Source organism: Triplophysa rosa, linkage group LG10, assembly GCF_024868665.1.
Source record: "Triplophysa rosa linkage group LG10, Trosa_1v2, whole genome shotgun sequence".
NCBI classification, from domain to species: domain Eukaryota; kingdom Metazoa; phylum Chordata; class Actinopteri; order Cypriniformes; family Nemacheilidae; genus Triplophysa; species Triplophysa rosa.
Window position 1 is genome coordinate 9,257,264 of NC_079899.1, and position 22,763 is coordinate 9,280,026.

Consider the following 22,763-nt stretch of genomic DNA (forward strand, 5'->3'; position numbering starts at 1 on the left):
CAGCTGTAATGTAGTTTATTGTTGCAGCAGATGAATTTCCAAAAACATGTTAATTATGCACAAAAAGTCTAAAAACTGACCTGCTTTACTTACTATATCTATATTAACGATTTTAGATGTTCTTTTCAATTAAAAAAAATTGTATTACAATTTTTTAAAACTTACTTTTACATAATAAAGATAGAAAGGTTTTATCCGGGGAGACATCAGTTCAAATGTAATCTCTGAACTGTTGATAAGGTTTGTTTTTCCTGGCATAAGGACTTATCTATTGGACGTTTTTCATGTGTGCTGTGTAAACAATGACACTGAGACCACTTACCTCAGATATTGTCTTCTGTGCAGAAGCACAATGAAGCTCCTGGTTGTTGCTGCACTCTTTGGGCTGTGTTTTGCCCAACACGACCCAAACACTAAACATGGCAGGACCTCCATAGTGCATCTGTTTGAGTGGCGTTGGGCAGATATAGCCGCAGAATGTGAGCGATACCTGGCACCTAATGGTTACGCTGCAGTTCAGGTATGTTTAACTTCTTCAGATCAGAATAAATAACATTCTGCCGGAATAAACGCAGAGATTGGAAATCATGTCTAGTTGCTTATGAATAAGAGTTATTTAGTAGCTTACAGTTGTTTTTGATCTGACAGATATCTCCCCCCAGTGAGAGCATTGTGGTGACCAATCCTTGGCACCCTTGGTGGCAAAGATATCAACCAATCAGCTACAACTTGTGCTCCAGATCAGGAACAGAGGGGGAGCTAAGGGACATGATCATACGCTGTAACAATGTTGGGGTAATGCAAAATAAAACCTCACAGTATCATATTTAAAATAACTCTATGACCACACTTAAAGGTTTTAATAGCTTAAAATAATGTAGAACATCGTTCTGTGCTACTATATTGCAGGTGAACATATATGTGGATGCAGTCATTAATCACATGTGTGGAGCTGCTGGTGGTGAGGGCAATCACTCCAGCTGTGGAACATACTTCAATACCAAAAACAAGGATTTCCCCTCTGTCCCCTACTCTTCGTGGGACTTCAATGATTACAAATGTAAAACTGGCAATGGAGAGGTTGAGAGCTACAATGATATTTTCCAGGTTAATTTTCTGAGTTCACATTTACACGGATTGTTTATCTTCAGTTTCGAACTTCAGTTTTCATTATATAGAAAATTGTTTGGACTTGTGTTGACAGGTCAGAGATTGCCGCTTGGTGAGTCTCCTGGATTTGGCGCTGGAGAAGGACTACGTTAGAGAAAAAGTGGCCAAATACCTGAACAAACTAATTGATATGGGTGTGGCTGGATTCAGAGTAGATGCTTGCAAGCACATGTGGCCCGGAGATCTTAGTAATGTTTTCGGTAGACTCAAAAGCCTGAACACCACTTGGTTTTTGCCTGATACTAAGCCTTTCATTTATCAAGAGGTATTTCCAATCCATCAAGACCAGACGTGACTCAAATGTTTTTATAAGTGTTAACACACGTTATCTTTCTTAAGGTCATTGACTTGGGTGGGGAGGCCATTAAAGCCAGTGAATATTTTGAGCTCGGAAGAGTGACAGAGTTCAAGTACAGTGCGAAACTAGGGAAAGTCATTCGTGAATGGGACGGAGAGAAGCTAAGTTACCTGAAGTATGCAAATATACAACGAAATGCAGACTATATACAAAGATATCTTCAGGATTATAATTGTGTTTTAAAAGTGTTTTTGTCTCAGGAGCTGGGGAGAGGGCTGGGGTTTCATGCCCTCTGATAAAGCCGTGGTGTTTTTGGACAATCATGATAATCAGAGAGGTCACGGTGCTGGTGGAGCTTCTGTTCTAACATTCTGGGACTCCAGGTACGATTTGTGTAGTCTCCATTAATAAAGATTGCTGTCCAAGAGCCAGAACACCTCTTACTGTACTGTAAACAATAGTTACATTACTTTTTAGGCTTTACAAAATCGGTACGGGATTCATGTTGGCTCATCCATATGGTGTGACCAGAGTGATGTCTAGTTTTCGATGGGATCGTCACTTTGTCAATGCAAAAGTAAAAAATCTGACTCAAAATATGTTATTTCATTTAATGCCATAAATGTGTGTAATAATATTTTATGCAATACATCACAGGATGAGAATGACTGGATGGGTCCTCCCAGCAATGCAGATGGATCCACTAAGCCAATACCCATTAACCCAGACACCACCTGTGGAGACAACTGGGTATGTGAGCACAGATGGCGCCAAATCAGGTGGGTGTACTTTGGTATTTAATGTAAAAAAACAGTCATTTATGTTGACACTCTATGCCAGGGGTCTTCAAATACTTTTCTTTAAGGGCCAGAATCCAAAAGTATAAATAGGATGCGGGCCAGTTTTTGACCATATCCTCATTTCTTCTGTTATTTTGTGTTTCTGTTATTTATTGCATTTTGTTCCGTTTATACTGTTTTTTTTGTTGCTGTTACTTATAAGTCATATATTTAAACATGCACGCAAAAATTGCATCCAGTATTTGTGCCTTTTCATGAAATTTAATTGATAAGGATATTGTCTTTTTAGTTGTATTTTATATTCATTAATGCGTTGGTTAACCCAAAATGAACTTTCCAGTCCCCCAGTACATCCAAGATGTGAGTGGCATTGTTTTTTCAAGAAGATATTTAGTTGAATTAATGAATTAAAAGATGATTGGCGGGTCGGATATGGCCCGCGGGCTGCCAGTTGACTAGCCCTGCTCTATGCTCTGTCCACAGGAATATGGTGATTTTCCGTAATGTGGTCAGTGATCAGCCTCTTGCCAACTGGTGGGACAATGGTAATAGTCAGATCTCCTTTAGTCGTGGTAGCAAGGGATTCATTGTGATCAACAATAATAACTGGTAAGACTCGCCAAACACGAAAACTTAAAATAATATACTGTATAATATTATAATTACTCTAACTGAGTCCTATCAATTCTCCAGGGAACTGAATGAGACCCTGAACACTGGCCTGCCTGGAGGAACATACTGTGATGTCATCTCTGGAGATAAGATTGACAACAGTTGCACAGGGAAAAAGATCTCAGTGGATTCTGATGGACGTGCCACTTTCCACATCAGCCACACAGAAGAGGATCCATTTATTGCCATTCATGCTGAATCTAAACTATAGATACAGTCAGGAGAAAAATGTAACCCCTTCATAAATTATGACAGCATTAGTCAGTGATTGCTCCTATAGCATAAAATACAAGATTTGAACGTTTTTAAAACAAATATTTCTCACTTTTAACTTTTATTTTCCCTTTAAGTGGACATCTGAAAAGGTGACCTCTTTAGGGTGATGCACTAGTGCTCCCTGTAGTGGTTGATGTCCAACTATGCATGCACATGCAAGAAATGTATTTTTTAAATAGCTGTCCATTGTATGTGTGTCTATGCATGAAAGGGTTAATAAAGTAGCGTCACTCAATCCAATGTGGTCAAAATGCTTATGTTTTAACAATAACAATGTCACAATAACATTAAAGGTCTTTATAAATATTTCAACAATTTAGCATCACAGTTTTATCAGACTGTGGGGTTTGAATGCCTGTGACACAAATGAGACATTTCATTTTTTTAAAAAACAGTTACACTTTAATTTAGTTTAAAAAGCATGACTGTTATTTGATTTCCACATTGTCCACATTGCAGCTGCTTTTAACATCACTTCACACGATTACTAATATCAATAAAAAGGCAATTGATTTACCCTTATTAATGAATGCATTTTTAGATAAAAAAAGGTGTGATACTTGGCGCCTATGGCTACGCTGGAGTTCAGGTATGTTTAAAGTGACTTCTACCCATTTTTGCCACAATCAGCAAAAATAATTTATTGTGGCGACTGAGCTTTTTGGCAATAGATGATTGGATAAATACAAACACAACTCTCTTGCTGCTCTAGTCTAATAAGATGCTTTGTAAGATGTTTACATATTGATAGTTATTTATACCCGGCAGATCTCTCCACCAAGTGAACATGTCAAATTGACCAATCCTTGGCACCCTTTGTGGCAGACAGCCAGTAGCCTATAATCTGTGCTACAGATCAGGAACAGAGGCGGAGCTATAAAGAAACATGATCACACGCTGTAATAACGTTGAGGTTAACAAAGCAAAGAATCATTGCTTTATTGAAATAACAATGTTTTATGGAGAACCTCATCTCATGTCCTATGCTATTGTGCTGTAGGTAAATATATATGCTGATGTAGTCATCAATCACATGTGTAAATCAATCCGTGGAGCAGAAACTCAGTCGAGCTGTGGATAAAACTTCAACGGCAACAAGGATGACTTCCCCTCTGTAACCTACTAACATCTGGACTTCAATGATTACAAATGAAAAACCGGCAGTGGAAACATTGAAACTACCATGATATTATATTATATATCAGGTTCTATACACAGAAAAATTACAGCACAATTTAAGAAAACCATAAATGATTCTTGAAAGTTAGTAAATACCTATGCAAATCAGTTAAATTTTACTTTAATATATTAGGTAGCAAAGTAAACTAAATGCAAACTTTCTGAATCTACTTAATAAAATTGAGGCAACAATTTGCACTCAATTAGATAGAGTAGATTTTATTCTGTTTTTAAGTAAAGAGTACCTAAATTTATGAGTCATGACACACTAAAAGAAATTAGATGAAGTCTACCTAATATTTCTCAATATTAATTACTTATAAAAATGGAGTAATATTAGTTTATATAACGGAAAACAGTTAATCTACTTATTATGAATAATAAATATTGAATGATTAAACACTTGTTACCGAAGACCATCAGTGAACATATACCACGAACACAGGTTCAAGTAAAACTTAAAGATTTATTGGTGGCACTATACAAAAAGAGACTATGAACGAGGACGTCCAAATGTTACCTCAGCAGAGCATGAGCGTTGAACAAAACAAACAAACCAAATGCACATGCAAAGAAATACAATCAGATTTCACAGCACAACAAATTATAACACCATCGTGCACATGTGTAACACAGTGGGAGAAACAGATTACTTACAAACAAACAAAAAAATTACGAAAACTAGTCCGCCCTCAAGGCCTTACCATCAGGCATAATTACACGTTCAGCAGGCGGACTAGCAATAAACCAAACCCTCAATAGTAATCTGTACCAAAAAATAAACCCAAACAAATCAAATAAATAACAAGAGCAACATATAGGCCCTTTAGTGTCACCCTAAATTCTGCAGCCCTGCAATATAAACATTTAAAAGTCACCTTTATTAATTAGATTAAAACCCATTACATATTACATTACATATATTACCCATTAAATATTTTATTAATACTTATGTCATATCTGTCTCAATGATCCCAAACAGACCCACATGTCAACACATTAGCATAACAAGTATGACAATCACTTCAGACTCCCGCGTATATGCCCATCTATTTCAGGCACCACAGAGCTGAAATTAGAAAGTTAAAATTCCTTTATTAAAAGAACCCACGCATATTAATCCATTTCCCTAATAAATGGACTAATTACCTGCTCTCAACATCCAACCATCACATACAAATCCACCATGAAACCATGTGCGTCAAACTATTGCCGCCGGCCGGAAACAACCGCGTTTTTGAACCCGTTCCTACCTAGAACCTTTATACGGTTGACCACGCCCTCTTCATTCAAAGCTCTCCCAGTATCACCTGCTACACACTAAAAATGACTTATTCAGAGAAGCTTGAATTTACATAAAAATGGTCAGAAAACAGGAGATCGGATCAATTCAAGACAATGGAGATGATAGTGGATTTCAGAAAGAACCCTCAATCACTTCCTCCCCTCGCCAACCTGGACAGCACTGTGGATACTGTGGAGTCATTCAGGTTCCTGGGCTCCACCATCTCTCAGGACCTGAAGTGGGAGTCCCAAATAGACTCAATTGTAAAGAAGGCCCAGCAGAGGTTATACTTTCTCGGTCAATTGAGGAAGTTAAACCTACCACAGGAGCTACTGAACCAGTTCTACTCCGTAGTCATCGAATCTGTTCTGTGCACTTCAATAACTGTTTGGTATGGCTCGGCCACCAAATCAGACCTACGAAGACTACAACGGACAGTTCGTAGTGCTGAGAAGATTATTGGTGCTCCTCTGCTCACACTTCAGGACCTGTACGATTCCAGAGTGAAAAACAGGGCAAGAAAAATCATCATTGACTCCACACACCCAGCACACAAACTATTTGATCTGCTGCCCTCTGGCAGGAACTTTAAAGCACCAAACACCAGGACTTCCAGACACAGAAGCAGCTTCTTACCCCAGGCAATATCCCTCCTAAACAGATAACTGCTCCTTAAGAGCAATATTCCACTTCCACTACTCCTATAGTGTGCACTATAGTGCCTTATTATATCTACATCTTATGTATACATGTATATAACACTACCTCTACTTACTAAATTATCCATTTGCACAAGTGTACATACAATCTGTTAATATGTATATTCTACTATATACTACCCTGTACAATGTCTCTTATATGTTATTATCCCCCATTTTCTGTAAAATAGTCTTTATTTTATATATGCACAATTTAGAATCTTTTAGACTGAAAATCGTATTATATTGTATTGTCATTGTGTTGAATGTCTGTACTAGAAGCTTCCAACACCAAAGAAAATTCCTTGTGTGTGCAAGCACACTTGGCAATAAAGCTCTTCTGATTCTGATTGCTTTTATTGACCAAATAACAAACATCTACAAAACGACTTTTTGACAATGAACACAAGATTAATTTGAAGTCACCATTATTGTGATCAGTGTTCACTTTAGTTAGACTGATTTGCATGGGTAGTATTTACTAACACTCAAGAATCATTTTTACAGTGGTTGTTAACCTGACTCTTTCTTCAGTGGAACAAAAAAAAAGATATTTTGAAAAATGTATGGTTTTGTGTTCATACAATGGAAGTCAATGAAGTTTAGTGTTGTTTGCTTATCAACGTTCTTCAAAATATCATCTTTTGTGTTCTGAGGAAGAAAGAAACTCACACAGGTTTGTAGTAAATGAGGAATGATTTTTCATTTTGGTCTGAGATATACCTTAAAGTTGTATTTTTGATTGAAGGTACCTTTCATTAGTATATTATCAATAAAAGTATTAAATCAAATTCACAAATAAAAGTATTTGAAAAATACTAAAACTGCCATTTCAGTAATATCAAAGATTTTGTATGTAACAAAGTCAAGCAAGGTGTAATATTCACACCAAACTCCTTCAGGTGAGAAACAATTAAATTCTGAAATTGGGACACCTGAGTAAAAACATGTATATTTAATTGAAATATATTTAACACTACTATTGTGTTTTAAAAGCTCTATTTTGATTAATTCAGTTCAGTTTTATTTATATAGCGTTTTTCACAATTTTCATTGTTGCAAAGCCGCTTTACATACATTATAAAAAAATAGTAATAGATTAATTAATAAAATAAAGACAATATGTGGTATTTTAGGTAGTCTGGAGTTTCTAGACCCCATAATATCAAGACATTTGCTTCCTTTAATTATTCTGTATGTGAGTTCATCTATACACTTGTATTCTCCTAAAAGTTGAAAGCATTAACATTAACAAAATTAACAAGTCATTTCAAGGGAAAACAAATTGACATGCTCTTCATAACTTCAGCATCTTCAGCTGTTCTGACCTTCTCATCCGTGAGATCCGTCAGTTTTTAGTTGTATTCACTCAATGCATGGGGCGCTGCCTACGTATTTCCGGTAAAATCTCAGGAGGCGGGAAAGCTTCCGGGTAGTATTCAACCATAGCAAATGTGCTTTACCAGCGCTCGTTTTAGGGGGAATTAACGTGTAATATAGATTAGTGAAATACATCGTATTGTTAAAATACTATATTTTAAACATGTAATGGTGCTATAATACAAAACTTTAGTTTAGACATGACATGCAGCGTTTAAATACACACGTGACTGTGGTTCCGTCAGGCATGGCAGTGTACCGTTTTGAAGCTTCACAGAGATTTAATAATGTTCAGAGCATGAATTTACTTTATTACACGTAAGGATTTAAACCTTAACTGGTACTACAGTTTGTTGTCATCACGTTAAGAGTGCAGATGTGATTGAGCCATGCACAGCACGTCAGCTGCTGAAGATCAAATGGTCTATTGGTGAAAGCTCTAGCGTTAGCTAGTGCTAAAGAATAAACGTAACACTGTGGATACATAAATTTGGTTTTATTTGTACAAACTGTAATGTAAATAAAAATAACGTAAATATATAGGCTATTTAAGACTTTTCTGTACTGTACATATTTGTTTCTGTACGTAATATGCATTATATGTGCTTGTGCAGTCATCCATATCTTAGTTCTTAGTGTGTACTATTTTGTGTGTAACTAAAATGTCTTTGTATGCAGCTGTGACATGACAATAAAGATATTCTATTATCAAAATGTGATCCATTAATGTAAGCTTGTATATTATAACTGATACAGAGAAATTGTCAGGTAAAATGTCATTTAAAAATCACATCTCAAATGTCACAAAAACAGCCTTCTTCCACCTTAGAAATGTTGCCAAATTGCGAAATATTTTATGTGTGGCTGACGCAGAGAAGCTTATTCATGCATTTGTGACCTCAAGACTTGACTACTGTAATGCACTGCTTAGTGGTTGTCCTGCAGCATCAATAAACAAACTACAGTTAGTTCAGAATGCAGCTGCCAGAGTTCTAACCAGGTCCAGAAAATACGATCACATAACCCCAATGTTATCAACCCTTCACTGGTTACCCATTAAGTATCGTATTGACTTTAAAGTTCTTTTAATTACTTATAAAGCCTTAAACGGTTTAGCCCCTACCTACATAACAGAGCTTCTACCACACTACAACCCATCACGCTCTCTAAGATCTCAAAACTCCAGACTTTTGATAACACCTAGAATAACTAAATCCACCAAAGGGGTTAGAGCTTTCTCATACGTAGCACCTAAACTCTGGAATAGCCTCCCCGATACTATTCGAGGGTCAGACACACTCTCCCAATTTAAATTAGATTAAAGACACATCTTTTCAGCCAAGCATTCACTAAACATAGCTTAATGAACAGCAGCTCGCTAATTATTCTCTTTCTGCCCTCGCCTCGGGATGCCCATCCGAGGTAGGGAGAGATTCCGCCAGGCCCAGATGAACGTCATATGCCCATCCCCAACTAGAGATTACGCCAGCTACATCGGAAAATCCCGTCCATCCTCCTGAGAGACCTGGGACTGACTGACCATCCCAGCTCCATCAGGCAATTCCATCACCACCCAAGAAAAAGGCGACCATCTGCCGGCCCAGCTCAGACAATTCCATCCCCAACCGAGAGCAAAGACGACTACTTGTCACATAATGCTAAATTTACAATACTTGGTATTTAATGCTAAACTTACATCACAGACAGCAGTTTGAAGTTATGGCTGCACTCAGTGACTTTGATTGGAGGTAGCTGGGTGGGTGTTGTGGGGAGTGGGGGGGCTTGTTGGTTGTGGTTCGGGGCGTTTCATTTGTTGGGACTCTGTGTGGTCTGGTCTGGTTGGTCTTGTTTTGTGGTCGATGTCGGACAACAGAGGAATAAAGTTAATTATGCCATTACTACTTTTCCCTGGTTGTTCCTCTGTTGTCTGTTGTTGATCGCGGAATGGACCGGGTTGGACCTGCACGGTTTCGGCGGGTGGGGCTTCCTGGGTCGCGGCTCGTGGGCTCTCCCTGTTCTTCGTGGACGTTGCTCGGTGGCTTTGGTCGGGGTCACTGAGTGCAGCATGACACGTCAGAGGAGATCTGGCCCTCCCGGCTGAGCCTGGTTTCTCCCGAGGTTTTTTTTTCTCCATTATTCATCATTGGAGTTTGGGTTCCTCGCCACAGCAGAGCGGTGCAGTGTTGGCTTGCTCACCGGGAGACTGCATTTATTTATTTATTTATTAGATATTATTTATTATAATGATCTTGCTTGGTCTATAAACACCATGCACTGTGCTGTGTTTTACCTTTCTGTGTTTTTCTTATTTGCTCCTGTAAAGCTGCTTTGGAACAATGCCCATTGTGAAAAGCGCTATATAAATAAAATTGAATTGAATTGAATATAAATAAAAAATATTATACTATATAAATACGAATATAAATGAACTTTGTGATTAATAGCTTTCATATTGGAATATTGTAAAGTAAAATATTTAAAATGATTAAAATGAATGGACTATGAAATTCTCACAATACACAGTAAAATGCTCACTACTATTTCAAAAGATGTCCCTGTTCTTCTCATGTTATCCCGGCTCTTAACCATTTCTCATATTTCTTGTGGTTAACAGTACGACTTTGCTGTGATCCTTGGAAAACTTCACAAAATTTAAACAATAAATTGAAGCTTTAGGTCACAGCTATCCTTTGGTGTGTCCTGCTCCTAAACTTTGTGTCTTCTCTGACTTCATCATAATTCTGAAACATGTCGTCCTCTCCCTGATCTCCTGTCATCTGATTCTGACTGGGAGCTGAGAAAATACATATAGCCTAGTATTAATGATTTGAAAATCACACTCGTAACATAACAATGGGAGGTAAGTGAGAACGTTACAATTTATTAAAAAAATCAATGTCATCAACTTAAGGTGAATTGTGTAACAAATTAAAAACCGATTCAGTATTTAAACAATATTTATACCTTTTAAAAGCCAAGTGATGTCTGTTTATTTACAGCAAACCTGCATCGAGCCATATGACAGATGTGTCTTACCGGGAACTGTGTTATTGATATCTGGTCAGACTCATATAAATTTGTTGTTTAAAGGTAAGCCTTAACGTTACGTGCTACATGCTAATAGTAATAGCGTCCAAGATGTCCATGTATTTTTAAACGTATAGTTTAAAGAACTTCTCCATTTTACTTGACAGGGGAGCAGCTGACAGTATCACAATGCTGACGAACATAATTTATTATAATCCGGCGAACTTTGTGTAAGCAGCAAGTACAAATATTCATCTTCTCCTCTGTCATGTTCACAGCTCTAGGTAGAGATGAATGGCTTTCGGTGGGGCAGCGGATGTGTTTTCGCCTCCTGACTGTAAACGCGGAAGCGGCCGTGCATTGAGTGCATTAAGTGTAAAGATCTCAATGATGAGGGATTGTTATGTCAATTCAACAGTGCCATCTTCTGGACATTTCTTGAAATTCACATTGACAGCCGTTGTATTATGTTTAACAGATCTTGGAGAACTTAAAAAAGAAATGTTAATACTTTTAGCCATAGGCCAGTACAAATTCAGTTTGGAATATATATATATTTAGATATTTTAATAAATTGATATTGCTGAAATGTTTTTTTTATATAAATAAAATGTTAAGTTTTAGAATGTAAAACTGCTGTTTCTGACGTTTATCAGATGTTTCTACACAGATGTTTTTCAGATCTTTAGCAGATATATTACAGACGTGCTCTGTGCTATCTGGGGAGCATCTGCAGATAAATAAATCACCTAAATAACTTGGCTTTCACATTTAATTTTTTCATTTGCGTAAATTTGATTGACAAATGCTCACACGTCAACAGCACTCATAAAGTATACAAGTGAACAGTATGAATCCCTGAAGAAATCATGAAGGTAAACTTAATTTCTTATTTTCTTTCTTAGCAAAAGCCAAACAAATGCCATTCTGGTATAAAACAACAACAAACAGCAATTAATTATTTTGCAATTGAGTATTAAAACAAGCCTTGTGCACTTCACTTGTGATTGTTAGTAAAGATGAACTATAGTTAAAACACAAGTGTAAAACATTAATTCTTTCAAAAGAGCACCACATTATCAAGCTATGGAGGAACTGCATGCATTGGTGTGAATCAAAGCAATCATTAGCGTTACATACAAGATAACTTTCAGTTATTAGTAGTCACACAATTGTGGTCATTTCTGCAATGTCAGAAGTAAGATGAGAAAAAAGTTTTATAGTGGAACTGAAATGTTTTGCACATTTTTTGTTTCATGAGAAATACATAATACACTTTTCTATCATGGCACATTTAAAAAGACAGCTACTGGGATGCTGTAAATTACCACTTGCTATCCAGATGATGTCATTTCCAGATTTCTAAATTCGACGTGCTTTAAAAATAAACCAAATATAAATATAATGTTTTGTGTGTGTTTTGTGTACTGTAGATTTTCAATATCTCCATTCACGGTCACATTGAAGTTCATCCTCTGCTGGTGAAGATTATAGACACGCTTGAGTTTCAGAGATTGAGGAACATCAAACAGCTGGGTGCAGGATACTGAATTTATCCTTGAGCTTCACATAACCGGTTCCGGTTGATCTAACTAATGCAGCATAAACCCTCAGAGGATTTATATTATGGAAGAGTAGTGTATGCAAGATTAAAAAGATGCGTCTTTAGTCTAGATTTAAATTGACAGAGTGTGTCTGCCTCCCGGACAGTGCAGGGAAGACTATTCCAAAGTTTAGGCGCTAGATAGGAAAAGGATTTACCACCTGCACTTGATTTTGAAATTCTAGGTATAACCAACTGACAGGACGCCTGAGAGCGTAATGCACGTGAAGGACTGTAATACAACGGGAGTTCACTCAAGTACTGAGGAGCTAAACCATGTAGGGCTTTATAGGTAATAAGCAAGATTTTAAAGTTAACGCGATGCTTTATAGGTAACCAGTGCAAGGTTGACAGAACCGGGCTAATATGTTCATACTTTTTTGTACGTGTAAGAACTCGAGCTGCCGCGTTTTGGACCAATTGGAGTTTTTGTAATAAGCCTGCAGGGCAACCACCTAACAGTGCATTACAGTAATCTAGTCTTGATGTCATGAATGCATGAATTAACTTCTCTGCATCTGAGATTGACAGCATATGACGTAGTTTAGATATATTCTTAAAATGGAAAAACGCAATTTTACAGGTGTTGGCGACGTGGCTCTCAAATGACAGATTACTATCGAATAGAACGCCAAGATTCTTTGCTGACGACGAGGGTTTTATGGAACATCCGTCAATAGTTAAACAGTATTCTTGGTTGTTACTTATAGCAGTTTTCGGTCCAATAAGTAACACTTCCGTTTTGTCCGAGTTCAGTAATAAAAAGTTGTTACTCATCCAGTTTTTTATATCGACTATGCATTCCATTATTCGATGGAACTGCTGTGTTTCATGAGGCTTCGAGGAAATATAAAGTTGAGTATCATCAGCATAACAGTGAAAGCTAACTCCGTGTCGCTTTATTATATCTCCTAGAGGTAGCATGTATAATGCGAAGAGCAGAGGCCCTAAGACTGAGCCCTGTGGTACACCGTACTGGACTTGCGATTTGCGTGACACCTCATTGTTTATTGCTACAAATTGAAAACGGTCGGATAAATAAGATTTAAACCATTTCAAAGCTATTCCCTTAATGCCGACATAATTTTCGAGTCTATGTAGGAGTGTGCTGTGGTCAATGGTATCGAATGCAGCACTAAGGTCTAGCAGCACCAATAACGAGATACAACCTCGGTCAGACGCCAATAGCAGATCATTTGTAACTCTGATCAAAGCAGTCTCTGTACTGTGACATGCTCTAAATCCAGACTGGAATTCTTCATTGATGTCATTCCTTTGGAGGAAGGAGCATAATTGAGTTGAAACTACTTTTTCCAGAACTTTAGATATGAAAGGTAGATTCGATATAGGCCTGTAGTTCCTTAGTTCTCTAGGGTCGAGTTGGGGTTTTTTGACAAGGGGCCTTATAACAGCCACCTTATATGCTTTAGGCACATGTCCTAATGTCAGAGATGAGTTAATAATACCAAGAAGAGGATCTATAATTTCTGGGAGCATCTCTTTCAGTAGATTTGTAGGTATAGGGTCTAGTATGCATGTTGTTGATTTAGATGATCTAATAATTTTAGACAGCTCATCTTGATCTACGGTATAAAATAATTGCATTTTCTCCTTAAGGGCGCTGTAGTTAGTTTGTTCAGCGGGTTTCACTTCTGATTGCATTGTTATAATTTTTTCTCTAATATCTTGGATTTTATATGTGAAGTAGTTCATAAATTCATCACTGCTATGCTGATATACAGGATCAGAAGTCACTGACGATTTATTTTTTGTTAATTTAGCCACCGTGTTAAATAAAAACCTAGGGTTGTGCTGGTTTTCTTCTATTAGTGATGAAAAGTAGGCGGATCTAGAAGTTTTTAGGGCTTTCCTGTATTTTCGAATACTATCCTTCCATGCTGTACGAAATACCTCTAATTTAGTTTTCTTAAAGTTGCGCTCCATTTTTCGGGCCGCTTTCTTTAGAGCCTGAGTGTGTTCATTATACCACGGTGTGGGGCTGCCATTTTTAATCTTCTTTAAACGTAGTGGAGCAACTGTGTCTAGCGTTACCGAGAAGGTGGAATTAAAATTTTCAGTGGTAATGTCAAGATCTTCAACGTTATTTCTCATGATTTGAGACAATTCGGGCAGATTATCGAGAAACGCATCTTTGGTAGTTGAAGTTATTGTTCTACCATATTTGTAACAATGAGTTTTATTTGCAGCCGTAGGCCAGTGAAGCAAACATAATACCAGATAATGATCCGAAATGTCTTCACTCTGCTGAAGGATTTTAACGTCGTCCACATTTATACCGTAAGACAGTATTAAATCTAAAGTATGATTACGAAGGTGAGTGGGTCCTGACACATGTTGACTAATGCCCATGGAGTTAAGAGTGTCTTTGAAAGCCATTCCTAAGGCATCTGTAACGTTATCTACGTGGATGTTAAAGTCACCAACGACAAGGAGTCTATCTGCGGCCAGTACTAGTTCTGATAAGAACCCACCAAATTCTTTAATAAAATCTGTGTGGTGCCCTGGAGGCCTATATACAATAGCTAGAATCAATTTAAAAAGTGTTTTATCTTTAGTATTAGGTGTTGAAACATGAAGAACCATGACTTCAAAAGAATTATATTTAGAGTTCGACTTCTGGGAAATGCTAAGAGAGTTATTGTAAAGTGCTGCGACACCTCCCCCTCTGCCTTTTAGACGAGGCTCGTGTTTATAATAATAATCTTGGGGGACAGATTCATTTAAAGCAATATAATCATCTGGTTTTAGCCATGTTTCTGTCAAACAGAGCATGTCTATTTTATGATCTGTTATCATATCGTTAACAAAAAGTGCTTTATTAGAGAGAGATCTAATATTTAGCAATCCGAGTCGTAACAGTTGATTATCTGTATTTTGTTCATGTTTAGTTTGTTTAACGTTTATTAAATTACTTTCAAGAGGTTTACGCATTATTTTATGTTTGCTAATCCGGGGGACAGACACAGTCTCTATTTTGTGATGTTTGGGAGAACGGATTACTACATGTTGTACATTTTGTGTATTCTGCGACGTGAGACGGCAAGCAGACAGTTGGTTAAGCCATACTGTCTGCTCCCTGACCTGGGCCCCAGCGAGTCAAGTTTTAGCATTAGCATTAAGACTTTTTGCCATATTTCTAGACAGGATGGAAGTCCCAGCCCAGGAGGGATGGAGACCATCTCGTTTCAACAGGTCAGGTCTGCCCTCAAAACTCTTCCAGTTATTTATAAAAACTATATCATTCTGCAGGCACCACTCAGACAACCAGCCATTTAGTGATGATAATCTGCTATAAATCTCATCACCACGATAAGCAGTGAGGGGGCCAGAGAATATTACAGTGTCTGACATCATGCTTGCGAGCTCACACACCTCTTTAATGTTATCTTTTGTGATCTCCGATTGACGGAGTCGAACATCATTTGTGCCGACGTGAATGACAATCTTACTGAATTTACGATTAGCCTTAGCCAGCACATTTAAATTTGACTTGATGTCAGGCGCTCTGGCTCCCGGTAAACATTGGACTATGGTGGCTGGTGCCTCTATGTTAACGTTCCGAACAATAGAATCACCGATAACTAGGGCACTTTCAGCAGGTTTCTCAGTCGGTGCGTCACTGAGCGGGGCAAACCTGTTCGAGACTGTAATCGGAACGGTCGAGTGATGTTTTGTCCTGCGACTACGCCGTCTCACAGTCACGAAGTTTCCCAGCTGCGGGGGATTTTCAACCGGAACCGAGCTGTGTGCGCTAATGTTGCTCGCATCCAAAGTGTTTTCTATCGTCGTTAAACTCTTACTATCCTCAGATAAAGATTGGATGCGAGACTCTAATTCTAAGATCTTCTCTGTCAGCCTAACTATTTCCCTGCATTTATCGCATATAAAACCCTCGCAGCTGACAGAGAAGGCTAAGCTAAACATATGACATGAGGTGCAAGTAACAATAATAGGAATAGAAGCCATAACTCACCGGATTTGAAGTGCAATTCCAAATTACCAAGGTTGCTCGATGAATCGTAGTATACTCGCTAAAGTGCCTCGGAACAACTTAAATCGAGGAGAAATGAGGGTGATGACCGCATGGCATCCTTCTCTGGAAACTGGGGTACCAGAAATAAACTGTAAAATAACAGTTTTCTTAGTTTTTTGCTGTTTTTTTTAAAATACAAATATCTTTAAAAACAGTAAAATTCTCTACAAAAATGTAACATTACAGTGTACGCAACACATTTTTTGGAATGTTGATTAAAACGGTTCCCTGTGTTTTATTGAAGGTCATGGTCCGTTCTCTCATCTGTTTGACATCATGTTTATTCCTGAGATCAGAGGATCTGGTGAGTGAATGTTACTGTCATCACTATCAGCTTATTTAATTAACATTTCATTCATGAGGGAGTTTCTGTTTAACTTATTTCTTCATTTAGCACACACTTTATCCAATGTGACTTAAGAGAACATTAAACATATTTTTAAAGAGCTAAGCAGTAATTACCAACCCATGTGTAGAAGTTTATAATTCATAAAACTGAGCTAGAAAGTAGACATTCTACATTTGATCCTGATGCCTTTTTTGTCTTTAGGTTTTCTGTGGAAGGCAAGAATTAAACCGTCTGTTTATTTTATTAAAATAGTTTAAATCGTTGATGAACTTTTGGGGATTATGATGTGTAATGTTCATGTAAAGCAGCTGATTCTTGTGTTTTGTGTGTTGATGTAACATGAGAAGGCTTCAGTTGAGATGTTTCAGCACATGGTGGAGACTAATGAACTGAGAGAAGACATGAAAGTGTACGGACTGAATCCAGATGAAGATCTTCTCTTTATTATAGAGTTAATTCAGGGGGTCAACACATCTAATACACCGGTAAACACATCCGTCAACTTCCACTGTAACCTGTTTTCATGTGTTTCATTTGAGATCCTGAATGTGTTGTGATTCATGCAGTGGACAGCGAGGGGCCGGACTGAAGAGAAATCCTTCCTCTATGAGATCATAGCAAATAAATACAACGGCATAAATATGGACAAATGGGATTATTTTGCACGGTAGATGTTTGATGATATTTAATCAATGCGATGCAAAAGTGTCATTATTGTGCAGTAAATCATTTTTTGTATCTTTCTTCTGTAGAGACTGTCATCATCTCGGTCTTAGCAACAGTTTTGATCATCAGCGTCTGCTGAAGTTTGCACGAGTGTGTGAGGTGGAGGTTGGAGAAGAGAAAGTGCGACGGCTGTTTATCTGCTTCAGGGACAAGGTTCTTTTTATTTACATCTACATTTTAACCACAACCTGGTTCATCAGCACATTCTAATTCAGCCAATTCACACAGAAACTTCCCCCTCTAAGAAATGTTTTGTGTTGAGAACGTTCTCAGAACGCCCCTGCTGGTGTTGAATACATTCCCAGAATGTTCTGATATGGTCACGATGTGGAGTTTTTTAAAGAGTGTGGGGACGTTATTTGGTGGACCTTCACAGAACAATCAGGACGTTCTCTGATCGTATAGGGGACCTTTACTATAGGACATTCTCATAACATTTGCAGGAACTTCAGGGGTACCAAAACTACAACGTTGCCTGCCAACAAATGACAACCAGTTCTGTTATTTATTTGTCCTTTTGGTAATTGTATGACTTACCATCTGGCATTTTAGTATTTTTAAATGACAAATTGACAATCAATATCACCTTTACACCTGCAATTAATGGTAAATAATTAATTTTTAGTTAATTTGATGTATTAAATTTCCTAAACCACCATTATTGTGATCAGTGTTTGCTTTAGTTGAGCTCTTCACTCGTTACCTTCCCCTTTCGATGCATGTGGTGGTGTTTCAGTAAGAACACTTGTGTATTGACAAAGACAGAGCGGTTTGCTTCTTCATGATATGTGCAAAAATAAAGTTAAGAGATGACTTGAATTAATCTTGAGATTCTCAATTACATGACTAATGAAAATTTACTGCAAAAAAGAAGGACACAATAAACAAAAACTGTATTGACGCACTTAGACATCAACACTCATCATACAAACCTCAACAATGGTGACAATCATCAAACTAATTCAGATCAACTGCAATGCATGCTGGGAGTCATGAATGAGTTTTGTACTATGATGTTACCCTGCATGCGTTGCAGCTGGGTAACAGATGACTGTTGATGCCTAAATGTATCAATCATTTTATTGGTTCTTTCGTCGCAGTACTTTACACTTTAAATAAAGAAAATTTACATTAATCATGAAAGCATGGATCTCAGTATTACTTAAGACATCTTAATGTTTTATTGTACATGTAACAAATAGCAAATATTGCTAAATGTAACACTTTAAATTTTATCCTTTTGTCAACACACAAGTGTTCTTATATAAACACATTGTATGCCTTTAAAGAGAAAGTTGAATTTACATAATAAAAGAGTCAAAAGCCCAACTAAAGCAAACACTGATCACAGTAATGGTGGTTTGTTGAAATTCAACATTATTTCAACATTAACAATATTAATTAACATTGACAAATCAAACATTTTAACATTGATGCAATGGTGATGCTCTGGGGGTCCCCTATAAGTTCAGAGAACGTCCTGAATGTTCTGTGAAGGTCCACCAAATAACGTCCCCACACTCTTTAAAAACCTCCACATCATGACCATATCGTAACGTTCTGGGAATGTATTCGACACCAGCAGGGACGTTCTGAGAACGTTCTCGGAACAAAACATTTTCTTAGGGGGTAAAGGTCTTCAGCATTACACCGTTTACATGTTCTTATATCCATAACATTTCTGTTTTAACATCAAACACCTGATGCATAGTTTTATTTTTAGGAAGCAGATAATGTTTATGACATGTTTCGCACAAGATACTCACTTCACCGTCAGGCCTTCCAACACAAAACAGTCAACATTATTGAAATCATGTGAGCCAGGTTTGATTTTGAGTGTGATATAATCAAATGAATGAAAGATATTAACATTAAGAATGATCAACCCTTTGTTTTTGAGTTGATGATGATTTCTGGTTCTGTTTTGTATGTCAGGATTAAAGACGCTCTTGTGAAAGCAAATGATCACCTGAAGATGACCTGAAGACAACATGGAACACTACAGCAAACTCTCAGGTCAGATGAAACATCTCCAAATAAATATGTTGTTATTGCATAAACGGAGAATGATAATGAATAAATAACAGTTGAATGATGTTATCCTCTTTCTATCAGATCAGATATTGGATCAGATCTTGTTCTCGTCCAGTAGCGGTTTTTGGCACGGGTGAACCGGGCAGTCGCCCGGGGCGGCATTTTTTCATGATACATGGGGTGGGGCACGAGCAGTTAAAAAAAAAATCCTCTGCGCCGTTTTCTATTGTCTATCATTGCACTGTGTGAGGAATTGGCAAATTGGTGCCCCTGCTTGCTGAGAAGGTGCCATGCACAGAAGCTGTGTGAAATGGCTAATAAAAATAGGTAATACAAAACGATTATGTGGTCACCATTAGAGTGTTTTCACGACGGGTCATCAATCAATACTGCTGACTCGTGAGTGAAGTTCAGAGTAGAAAATAATGAATTATACTGCACATCAGCACAGCCTTCAAGATCAAGAAATATCAGGTAACCTATGATGAGCCTTTTATACAAATAACTGAATGCATTAATGAATATTAATAATAAATAATGTTGCCATCTTGTTCCATCCGTCTGTTTTTACGGACGGACAGCTGTCCAGTTTTCTGCCGCAGAGGTTTTATGAACGGCTCATTCGGGTTTATTATAGTGGATCAGATGAGCAGATTCTTGAGGAGGCTCAGCGGTGTTTTGAGCAGTGGTGCAAAAACATGTTTGGACTTCAGACAGAGGAAAAGGAACATTGATATACCACAACAGGGTTCAGAAATGATTGAGAGGTATATCACCAGCTGTTTAGAAAAGTCATTTATTTTCTGTTTCTGTTCATATGTGTGCAAATAATGTTTTCATTACATTCCAGAATTAAACTGAAGAGGACCAAACTACCTTAGATCATAGAAATGAAAATGAGCTTTGAAAAGCAGAAAGTGATAAGTGTGTCTGAATGGAAATGGAGACAAAGATCATCAGCTGATTTATTTTGAGAATCTATTGTATAAGTGTCTATTGTAGAACCATTATACAGTTGAACCAGTGAAACTAGATTAACTTCACATTAAATCATAGAATGTTTCTCATTATTCTTGTCATCATTAAAAACACACACCTTTTTAAATTGACATTAAGTAAACATATTTTAGTAGGGTGTGATATCAGGGCATCTCAGATGTTGGGAATACATGACTACATAAGATCAATCTGAAGTAAACAGATCATCAGATCACACTAGACAAAAGATCAAAACACCAAAAAACAGACTGAAAATCTCTTGATATCTCAATGAACAGTAACAGATAATGTGAATTCAACAACATCTGTAAATTCTTATGGATCTTAGTTCTCATTGCTTTAACAGATATGTTTAAAACACTGTTATAACAGCCAATAAAATCTCAATATTACTGCGCAAGAGTCAAGCTACCAACTAAATCAAACACTGATCACAATAATGGTGGTTTGTTGAATCGCAACATTTTTTCACCATTAATTTCAGGTGCAAAAGTGATATTGATTTAACTCCATTAGCATTGACAAATCAACCATTATTAACATTGATTAAATGGTTTTCATCTGCTCTCTTGCTATCTAAGGTAACTAGCAGATGAGTTGAATCAGGTGTTTTATATAGGGAGACATCTAAAACATTATGTCAGGAGGTTCCCGAGGATCAGGATTGAGAACACCGGAGGTAAACCACTGACTTGATTTTTACTGACTTGACCTTCTGGGAAGGTCCACCAAATAACGTCCCTGCATCCTTTAAAAACCTCCACATCGAGACCATATCGGAACGTTCTGGGAATGTATTCGACACCAGCAGGGACTTTCTGAAAATGTTCTCAGAACAGAACATTTCTTAGGGGGTATAGTTGCACTACTTTCACAGGAATTCACTGTAAGAAACTTACAGAAAACTCCTGGAAAGTGACAGTATAATACAGTAATTTAGTTTACAGGATATTATTGCCTACTAGTTGCATTATTTTCACAGGAAATTCTTGTAAAGAGACAGTACAGCATTGTGGTTTTAGAAGAATCAAGTAACCCACATTAAACATGCAGTGTGATTTTACAGGAATTTACAGCCTAATACTTTCAGTGTAAAAGGCAGTAGTGTACTGTGACTTTACAGGATATTACTGGCTACTAGTTGCTTGACTTTCACAGTAAAAGTAAAAGCAGTACTGTATTGTGATTTCACAGTTAATGTCAGGGATAGGCAGTATTTCAAATACATGTATTTAAAATACATATTTGAACCAGAGGTGGGACCAAGTCATTGTTTTCAAGTCACAAGTAAGTCTCAAGTCTTTGCATTCAAGTCTCGAGTCATCAAGTCATCTCAAGTCCCAATCAAGTCCCAAGTCAAGAGAAGTGAGTCCAAGTCAAGTTGTAAGTCCTGAATGTTAATGGAACTGAATCAATATCAGTTTTGTGCCAACAAAAATCACCATTATTGTGATCAGTGTTTGCTTTAGTTGTGCTCCTGATCCTCGGCTTCAGTTGAAGTACTTATTCAGTGGTGCAACAGTGTTTCAGAAAGAACATTTGCGTACCTAAACAGAAAAGCTCAAAATCAAGTTACATGATAGTTAAATAAATTAAGCATAGCATAGTTTTTTTTTAATAATATTTAATATTAATTGATGACTGGCTTGAGTGCTTTGAATTGTAAATGCACAAGTACTTGGACAAAATAAACAGAAACATATTTGACACTTTGACATAAACAAACCAAACCTCTCAAACCAAACAAACCAAACAATGTTGACAATCATCAAAGTAATTGAGATAAACAGTTCAACTGCAATGCATGCTGGGAGTAGTGAATGAGTTTTGTACTATAATGTTAACAGTGAACAAGAGAAGACAAACTTTAAAATGAGTACATCATTAAACAAAAGTGAGCTTCTGTCTTAGCTTCCGTTGACCCAGTGATTGTATTTTAAATGTAGTATTACAGCTACAACAGCCAAAAAAAAACAAATTTAACATTAAAATAAAAGAGTCAAAAGCCCAACTAAAGCAAACACTGATCACAATAATGGTGATTTTTGTGGGTACAAAAGTGATATTGATTCAATTTCATTAACATTCAGGACTTGCAACTTGACTTGGACTCGCCTCTCTTGACTTGGGACTTTAGATGACCTGAGATGATTTGAGGACTCGAGACTTGAATGCAAATACTTGAGACTTACTTGTGACTTGAAAACAATGAC

At 37.2% G+C, this 22,763-nt stretch overlaps 2 protein-coding genes across 2 annotated transcripts; both read left to right on the top strand.

The window, feature by feature from the left end:
- The first annotated feature begins 352 nt into the window (after positions 1–352).
- LOC130560232 (alpha-amylase-like) lies at positions 353–3,717 on the top strand. Its single transcript, XM_057343874.1, has 10 exons — positions 353–520; positions 649–795; positions 910–1,107; positions 1,205–1,435; positions 1,510–1,643; positions 1,729–1,851; positions 1,946–2,045; positions 2,126–2,247; positions 2,752–2,877; positions 2,962–3,717. Exons 1-10 carry the CDS (start codon positions 353–355, stop codon positions 3,149–3,151), a joined length of 1,539 nt encoding a protein of 512 aa, XP_057199857.1. The 3' UTR covers positions 3,152–3,717.
- A 7,937-nt stretch (positions 3,718–11,654) lies between these two features.
- On the top strand, positions 11,655–19,501 carry LOC130559798 (deoxynucleoside triphosphate triphosphohydrolase SAMHD1-like). Its single transcript, XM_057343076.1, has 9 exons — positions 11,655–11,660; positions 12,219–12,321; positions 16,687–16,746; positions 16,993–17,006; positions 17,136–17,263; positions 17,363–17,458; positions 17,544–17,670; positions 19,241–19,332; positions 19,453–19,501. Exons 1-9 carry the CDS (start codon positions 11,655–11,657, stop codon positions 19,499–19,501), a joined length of 675 nt encoding a protein of 224 aa, XP_057199059.1.
- The last annotated feature ends 3,262 nt before the right edge of the window (positions 19,502–22,763 follow it).

Bases quoted from the DNA above. Each gene is read 5' to 3' on its own strand.
- LOC130560232 (XM_057343874.1), top strand. From the start codon at position 353: ATGAAGCTCCTGGTTGTTGCTGCACTCTTTGGGCTGTGTTTTGCCCAA. The intron at 1,108-1,204 runs GTTAATTTTCTG...TTGTGTTGACAG, and splicing joins GCTACAATGATATTTTCCAG to GTCAGAGATTGCCGCTTGGT. The intron at 2,878-2,961 runs GTAAGACTCGCC...TCAATTCTCCAG, and splicing joins GTGATCAACAATAATAACTG to GGAACTGAATGAGACCCTGA.
- LOC130559798 (XM_057343076.1), top strand. The intron at 17,264-17,362 runs ATCTAATACACC...CATGCAGTGGAC, and splicing joins TTAATTCAGGGGGTCAACAC to AGCGAGGGGCCGGACTGAAG. The intron at 19,333-19,452 runs GTGAGCCAGGTT...TTTGTATGTCAG, and splicing joins GTCAACATTATTGAAATCAT to GATTAAAGACGCTCTTGTGA.